This window comes from Haliotis asinina, chromosome 2 (assembly GCF_037392515.1).
Source record: "Haliotis asinina isolate JCU_RB_2024 chromosome 2, JCU_Hal_asi_v2, whole genome shotgun sequence".
Taxonomy (NCBI): Eukaryota; Metazoa; Mollusca; class Gastropoda; order Lepetellida; family Haliotidae; genus Haliotis; species Haliotis asinina.
In genome coordinates, this window is record NC_090281.1 from 77,622,731 (window position 1) to 77,631,617 (window position 8,887).

Genomic DNA, 8,887 nt, shown 5'->3' on the forward strand with positions numbered 1-8,887 from the left:
GAACGTGCTTGTGCCAACAACAAAACAACAGCCACTTTCGTATGGCTTCTGTGGCATTAGAAAACAACAGGAAGCAAATTACCGTATGTGAAGTCACAGGAAACAGCTGATCGGATTGGTACATGTCATTATAACTTTGTTTATTATTATTATTGTGTGTAAATAGGTATGTATGAAACTTAATAATCACTAAGAGCAAAATATTTTGAAATAGTGGAAACTGTATTCTTTGATATGTATTTTATTGATCAATTGAACACTTGTAACAAAGTGGCTGTAATCATCAGGCAGGTGTACTGCTAACCTGCAAGATCGTCCGGACAGGGCACTGATGACCTTAAAAATACCTTTGTGAAATTGTGTCTCATAGATAAGCCAATCCCTTCTACAGACTCCTTATTCTTTTCAAAATTGGCTTATCTACGGTAATATATGGTAAGCAATTGTGAAATATAAAACTCATGCATATATATTGTTTCAGATATATTTCACAGTGCCAACTGAAGTATTAATAATATCGTCATAAGTATTAAAAAGCATTGTACCAGGCTAATGTTTTGCTTGGCTGGTTTGTTTAAAGGCCACATCCAACCAAACGATCAAACAGAATTAAAACACAGTTATCATTTACTCATGATATATAAAATGCATTGCTGATTAAGAAATAACAAATAAACAATATTATAAGGGTATAATCGCAAATCAAAAGTGCAATATTTTGTACTTGGGTTTACCTCCCTCGAAATGAAGCAGCCATGATATCGAGCCCAGGCAGAGCCGGTGGGTGTGCACTCAAGTGTAACGCAGCTTTCTCATTTGCCCCTGGTTTATTTGCTGATATGCATAGGCGGCTCTTTGTTTAGGGCTTATAAGCCCAGTAGGTGTTAATTGCATGAGGTAAGTGATTGAAGTTGTGTATTGCATATTGTCATTAGCAAACACACAGGCAGACATATCAGTGTCAATAAACCAGACATTGAGTTTTCTCAGTGACAGAGTCTGCTTATCACAATCAACATGTTTTTAGTATGTAACGAGAAGATTATTTACTCGTTTGTGTAACACAACCAAGATATGCTCACGACTTCATACTTCAGGCAGGCATACTGATTCAAACTCGGCAAACCTATTCATTGCATATCCGTTATGAGAGCAGCACAACATAGCTGTTGAAACCTAGTTTTTCCCACAGTGCTGGGGGAAAATTAGTGAATTGTTTGAACTGTGATTTCACAGGCTTTTTTGCATTACATTTTATTTTTCAACTTTATATGTTGAATTGGCATTTTTGATAATTTGTTTCGGTAAGTGCATTCCGAAAGGTATCAGAATCTGCAAAGTGGTGTTTTATGCATAAACTTGACAAACCCGAAAATAACATCGTGGTTACTTAATAAAATGCTACAGAATCACTTGCAGTTACATAACTGGGAATGAGCTCATAGTTGAGAAATACTCCAGCTTATGCTTCATAACAATAACTATTGTTGATTCACTTCAACATCTGGCACCACATTAGACATGGGATAAAGAATAATTCAGTCATGCAGTTATATTTGGATTACTGCAGATAATGTAATAAAGTGTTTAATTACTCATTTTCAACATCATTTTAACTTTTTAATTCTGACTGATTTTCAGTATGGAATTATTGATTTCACTTGTAGGTTTGTTGCATGTAGATATATTTATTGCAAAACTATCAAAATAAGATACTATAGATAAAGATATCTCTGCTGAACAGTTGTTTCAAGAAAGCAAACAAATTACATTGTATATTTCGCGTTCATAGAATAGATACAATACTGATTCTAGACATGTTTATTGACTGAATAATTATTTAACTTCATATACGCAGTTTGCTGGACTAAGGGAGATAACTCTTGTCTGTGTCTCTGAACTTAGTGTTTGTCTATTATGTGAATCTCATGCTACATAGTTACAAGGTGCCATATTGAAGCACGCATTGTTATAGAAAATCTTTTGTAAACTTTTTAATGGATATTCCCCACTGAACATGTTTTGTATATAATATTGTGTAGCTTAAAGCATCTGCTGCTTGCTGTTCAATGAAGCAAATATTATTCAGAAGTTTATGCTTGCTGTATCTGATGCTCAAATTTCTCTCAACTTAATCCATGTCGGAAAGGTAAATTATTGGTTATTTCATACCTTACACAGATAAATACACAATCAAGCTTGGACCACACAGTTGATAGATAGTAAAATATGGTAACTCTTAAAGCATTAAAATTCAAAACATTGTTGTCTTAACCCAGTTGCACAGATTAATGCTCAAGATTTCAGTTAATGGGTTATTATTTCACCAGCATATGGGATTATTATACAGAATGTCATCATATGGCAGGAATCGTGTTCTGGAGCAGACGCTCTCATACTGAGTACATTTTAATTGGTGAGCTCGGGTAAGGAGAGATTGAGAAGAGAGTCATTTGCAAGAAAGGGATGAGTTGATGATGATAGTTACGGATGCATAGTAGAAGTAAAGGATGTTCTTCAAGAGATAGAGGTTTCCAATATAATGGTTTGATAACTGTGTACCTGTTGGATGTTGTGAAGCGCTGTGTCAAACATGTGGAGCTGTTTATGTAATGTCGACTGATGTTGCAGGTGAGATTGACAGCTTCAAGAATTCGTTCGAGGACAGCGACTACAGCGCTGGAGCCATCGCACTCTCCTTCTACTCCGGCTTCTGGGCCTATAGTGGGTGGTATGTGTCTTCATCTACTTCAGCAACCAAGCTAATAGTTGTCCATTGAAGATAGCCTTGGTATCATCTATGTATCAGTGCTTAGTTACAATCTCCTGGTGTTCGGGATGTGCACATTAAATGAAACACCGAGTACACATAGGGTTGGTCTACATTAACGCTTATATGCAGCACATGCATTTGTTTCATTGTTCCAACTACTGCACTTACCCCATTGTAATAAAAACCAGTAAAATCGACTTGAATCTATGACTGTGTGTGAAGAAATCTTTATCCTGAGCTGGATAAAATTCTGAGATTTGAATGTTCAATTGGCAAGGTAAAATTATGAGGATCTGTAATCCTAATTGTCCTGTATTTGATTTACTGTTTGTTTAAAGTGAAATTCATCGGTATTTTTTCACCACAAACAGACTATAGTAAGTCCATCATAAAACCTAAGGTTGCTTTTACTTGACTGACATGCCTGGTTTCCATCTGCAGGAGTTACCTGAATTTCTTGACTGAAGAACTTGTGAACCCAAATCGGTAAGTCTTAGCACTGTCTTGAAAGTTTGTTATGTTACATTTTCTTGCATGAATTGTGGAAGCACAGTTGCTGTAATGAAGATGGTCAACTGGAACAGATGATGGGTTGGTGATTGTTCAAATTAAGTATGAACATTGAGGAGACCTTGTCTACACAAGTGTTAAAAATTTTGGAGGCCTTCAGCTTAGAATAATTTTCGGAATTATCCGAAATAATTTTTCATACAGGTAGAAATATGGTAAAAGATTATATCAGTCACATTTCTGTATGTATGATAGCAGGAACATTGAAAAACGTTGAAATTGTCCAATTCATTAAGGATTGGTGAGATTGCCTAATGGTTAAAACGTCCGCTTGTCACTCTAAAGACCCTGGCTACAATACCCCATATGGGTTCAATGTGTGAAGCCCTTTTCTGGTGTCACCTTCAGTGATATTGCTGGAATATTTCTATAAGCAGCGTAAAATCTTTTTCGCTCCCTCCAATTTCCATACATGCGTTATTCTCCTTAGCAACCTACCTCGAGCCATAATGATCTCCATGATAGTGGTCATCTCTATCTACCTGGTCACAAACATTGCGTACCTGGCTGTCCTCTCCCCGGCTCAGATGCTCAAGTCAACTGCTGTGGCTGTGGTAAGTTTGTCAGTTAATGCTTGGTGGAGTCTAGCCTAGAGGTTAAAGGGGTCGTGCCTGAGACGCATACATACTGATACAAATTATGATGCCCTTTTCTGGTGTAGCCTGCCATGAAATTGATGGAATAGTGTTTGGAACCTAACCAACCAATCAACCAACCAATCAACCAACCAATCAGTATTTCAACAGTGAACTTGAAATGATGGCATAGGACATGTATGTTTCAGTTCTCTTTTTTTTTTCTCTTTGTGTTTGCAGTTTGCTGTATGATTAATATTTCTGGTTATTGCTGTCTTGGAGAGTGAAATATACATACAAAGACTTTGATCATGGCTTTTTGTTTCTGTACTGAAGTAGTATGATAGTGAAGCAAGTGCTTATCTTAATCATGTTTTCAGACATTTGCCGGTCACACAATGGGTGTGATGTCATGGCTGATGCCCATCCTGATTGCTGTCTCAGTGATGGGAACCATGAACGGAACTGCACTGTCAATGTCAAGGTCAGAACCATCTTCCGCCTAATGTAACCCTACACTCCCAGCAGGTTGCCCTATCCTTTAGTCATAATCTCTCCAATTCAAGTGAGAAGAAGTGAGTGATGTGGCAGAGTGCAGGGAAAATCTCCAAATCATGATGATAACCTTCCACCATTCTCATGTTAGTAATTTGGGAGGTGGGTGAGCCTAGTGGTTAAAGCGTTTGCTCGTCCTGACAAAGACCTAGGTTCGATTCCCCACATGGCTACGTTGTGTAAAGCCCATTTCTGGCATCCCCAACATTATCAAGACTCCAGCTAGCTTTCTACTTTACTTTGCTTTTTGGGGCCCAATGTGATGTTTGAACTCAAAGACCTGTGAAGGTCTGGGGTAGAATAGGCCTTCAACAACCCATGCTTGACTCTGCTTGTTTTAAGAGGCAACTAAAGGGATCAGGTGGTCAGGCTTGCTGACATTATTGGTTCCCATTGGTTGCGCAGGTCGATGCTCATGCTTTTGATCACTGGATCACTGGTCCAGAGTCAATTATTTACAGACCATCGCCATATAGCTGGAACATTGCCGAGTGTGGTGTAAAACTAAACTCATTCACTTGACCTCAAATGCGCTTCTACATGTACACATAACAGTAAACATTATGCTTAAGATATCTTCAGACCTTGGTCACAGTATTACTAACCTTAGTCTTAGAATGTTAAATAATGCAAAACATCCCACAGTCTTCAGTCGTCCCAGAACTAATTCAGAATGGCTGATTTTTACCTCTCAGGTTCATCAGATCTCGCGCTTACATAGTGAGATGGCTCCCTGAATCAACTTGTCTCTCTTACTCAGACTTGTCTTCACTGTTGCAGACTGTTCTTCATCGGAGCTCAGAACAACCATATGCCCAACTTCATGGGCATGATTCAGTACAAGTACCTCACCCCGGCCTCATCACTGTTTGTCATTGTAAGTGTTGACTGGTTTCCCTATCGTTGTTGTCGTCGTCATCATCATCATCACAGTTTATCATTGTGAAACAAACTTTGACTTCACAACCTATTTGAGGGGGACTGAAAATAGTTGTTGATCATGACATGACTGATGACTACAGAGTAAATACAATTTTGTCCGCCATTTTGATGAGTCCTTTGTGATGTCTTCTAATTCATATTCTTTTCTTGCAGCTGGCTCTAGTTGTGTGTTTCCAGTCATCCAATGATATTTGGTACCTGATCGAGATGGAGGGCTTCGGATTTGCCACTGTGCTCACAGTGGTGTTTGCTGGACAGGCCTATCTCAGATACAAGGAACCGGACATGAAGAGACCCATCAAGGTCAGTTGGATTTTATCAGCAAGGTCTTGATAGTGGTCATGAGTGTGTCTGTAATGTTAGGTACTACAACTAATCTAGCAGAAGTTGAATCACAATAATTGTATAACACATCAGTACAAGAGATTCAACTAGTCTTTAGTCTAGTCTGATAAGAGGCAAAATACCTGAAATTAAGTGAATAGATTAAGAAACATCAATGATGACACCAAGTCTTGATGAAAAGGTAACGACACCCTCACCTAACTGATGCCTCTAACAGTCAGTCATGAAGTAGTTGTTAGATATTTTGTACAAACATGTTAGTGTATTGGATGAAAGGCTTTTTAGTTTGTTTTTTAAGAAATTCTATGAGGCTTCTACACATCAGTTGTCGATGAACACAGCTTTCCATTGAGGGAATTTGTAAACAAGTAATCAAGTCATGAAACATGTACAGTGATGGAAATATATTTACATATGTATAAGACTCTTCAGTGCCTCATTTATCTTTTTACTTACATATCAAGTTGCTGTGCCCTGATATGACAGAAATGCTGTCCAAAGTTGTTACGGCAAATCCACTTATGATTTCTGCCCCTTCTGCCTTCATCTTATGACAAACTGGATGAAGTGGTCATGCTTGCTGATTTGGTTGATATATCTCATTGTCATCCAAATAGAATACTGGAAAGAAAGTCATGATGATATTGACTTACTTATGATGCGATAGAATTTAATGAAATTTAAAGTGACATTTTCCTATGACTATGTTTGAGTGACTTTTGCTGTGATTTTCTTTCCAAATAACGCAGAATTATGGTCATGATGTTTAGGGAGTCTTTGAGTAAGTTATTATGTTGAAACAGTTTTAAAATTGCATCAATGTATGTAGAGATCGCTGCTCTAATGCTGTGTTCTCTGATCTTCAGGTTCATGTTGCACTCCCAATAAGCCTGTGCATCATCAGCTTTGCCATCGTTGTACTCACATTCTACCAGAAACCATCTGAAAGCGTGATGGCCCTGGGCCTCATCCTTCTTGGCTCTGTCCTCTATATCATTGGCAACAGATGGCAGAACAAACCAAGAGATCTGCAGACCAAGATCAGTGAGTTATGCTGCAGATGTACTAAGGTCCTCCATCTGTATGGGTTTCCTTGATCAGATTTATGCTCAACAACCTACCCTTGTCATTGCAAGAAAACTTATGCATTGCATGGTCAAACTAAGTGACATATTTGATTGGAATTGTTTGATTCAGATTGCCATATATTAGACCGAAGATCTTGTTTATGTGTAGTGCTCAAAGTCACAGTCACAGAGTGTCATGGAGCAAAGCCATGCTTAATTTTTTGCCAGCAAACACCACACCCCATCCGTGTAACAACCTCTTAACCAAGGTATCATTCAATCATTTCAAGTCTGAAGACATAGGACCTGCTGGTTCAGTTCTAGCTGTAGGTAACCGAGTCAAATCAGCAATTTGGCACGCTGTCCTAAGCGGATTATTTCTCCAGTCATAACAAGTGATGATCCAGACAGCTTCCACTTTATTTAATTTGTATCAACTTCGTTCCTTTAGTTTTTGCGAAGGATTCGTACAGCCATTTGTCAAGCAATGTGACTTGTATCTAAATATTTCATGTAAACAATTGCTGTTTGTTTCAGATTCTATCAACTCCTTCTTTCAAAAACTGTTCTTGGTCATACCACCAGACAACCCTGATGATGTGGACTGGGAGTAACCTCCCCTTCTGTAGACCTACATTGGGAGTAACCTCCCTTTTCATGAGACTTGAGAGTAACCTCCCCTGCTGTGAAAGTGGATTGGGACCATATTGCGGCCACAGGCAAGAAGCATAAGGTGTATCCTTGCTTTCTGCAGAAGAAAGATCACTATTTGACATGTAAAGCATTCAATTATGTTGTTTAATGTGTACATTTTGCATGAGTTCCCATATTTTAATGTTTCCATTTTATGTAAAAGGTAATAGAAATATACAGCAAACTATCTTCTGTTACTGACCAAATGGTCACCAAGTGCTCATAACAGTTAATTCTGGTACAAAGCTTTTTTTCTTCAAAAACCAAGAGAATACTTCTTATGATCCTCAGATAATCATTTTCAAGGGCATTACAATGTATGGAGTGATAGAACCCCACACAGCATATCCACTGCCCTTTTTGAGACTAGTGTTTGATTTGTTTGGGGGCATTCTATCAGGATTTCAAAACATCCGTCAGGCATTCTGCCCAAACCTGCACCTAGTGTCAGCAAATATACCCAAATTGAAATGATCCCCATGACTGTTGGATGGTTTAGTCAAGGAGACTAGTGTAACAAGACCAATACAGAAGAAGTCTAATTTTACATTATTGAATTTAGAACATTGTCAAAGTATTTTGAACTGAAGACTTTTGACCAGCAGACAGCCCAAGGGTAGTTTGCATCTGAGATAATAACCTGCTCAGCTGTCCTAGAATAGACGGTGTGAATTATGGATCTTCCCGAAATAAGTTATGACCAACTGTCTTGTTTTTAATGTTCTCACTGTTGTTTTCTGTGCCTTAACTGATTTAAAAGCATTTCAAGCATGCTTTCATTGCATCACAACTGTGGTAATAGGTTGAGTGTTGTTGGAACTGTTATACTGAGTGTGTGAGACACCTGTGAGAGAGTCTGTGGTTACCATACTTCACTTACATCATACATATATCCGTAGGCAGTTTATATGCTTCAAGTAATATTAACCGTTCTTTTATTGCAATCATGCTCTTGTTCTTTTATGTTGTATTTATTCATCTTTTTAGCTGTTATCACCATATTTGTATTTCTGCTTAACTTTTAACATGTTTGAATACTATCTGTTGATTTAGATAGATTTTGATGTCACTTCATAGATGCATCGATAGTATTATGGACTGAAATGGTTTTGGTGTTGTAACTTGAAGTAAGCTTACAGTACCTGTACAACCAGTGACATCACTTGTGTGTGGTTTTGTTGGGGTTGAGTATAAATAATGAGCGGGGGGTTTGGAAGAGTGGGGCATACCTCTGCCAGCTTACAGCATCAGTTACATTTGCCTAGTGTAACCTGGTTTGCTGACTGTTTCGTCTGTGTGAGATTTTTGATTGTTTCCATGACATGACTTTTACCATTATACAAAATACTGTTGCCACGTTTGCAACC

General features: G+C 38.2%; 1 protein-coding gene across 1 annotated transcript in view; it reads left to right on the forward strand.

Annotated features, from left to right (window-relative positions):
* The window catches only part of LOC137272888 (large neutral amino acids transporter small subunit 1-like), a 30,733-nt gene extending 23,148 nt beyond the window's left edge, over window positions 1-7,585 (forward strand). The window contains exons 3-10 of the mRNA XM_067805304.1: window positions 2,632-2,731; window positions 3,215-3,259; window positions 3,774-3,897; window positions 4,299-4,402; window positions 5,254-5,350; window positions 5,569-5,718; window positions 6,627-6,804; window positions 7,365-7,585. Of these exons, the coding sequence (XP_067661405.1) occupies window positions 2,632-2,731; window positions 3,215-3,259; window positions 3,774-3,897; window positions 4,299-4,402; window positions 5,254-5,350; window positions 5,569-5,718; window positions 6,627-6,804; window positions 7,365-7,441 (875 nt within the window). The 3' untranslated portion in view covers window positions 7,442-7,585. The remainder of the gene's footprint in view (window positions 1-2,631; window positions 2,732-3,214; window positions 3,260-3,773; window positions 3,898-4,298; window positions 4,403-5,253; window positions 5,351-5,568; window positions 5,719-6,626; window positions 6,805-7,364) is intronic.
* The last annotated feature ends 1,302 nt before the right edge of the window (window positions 7,586-8,887 follow it).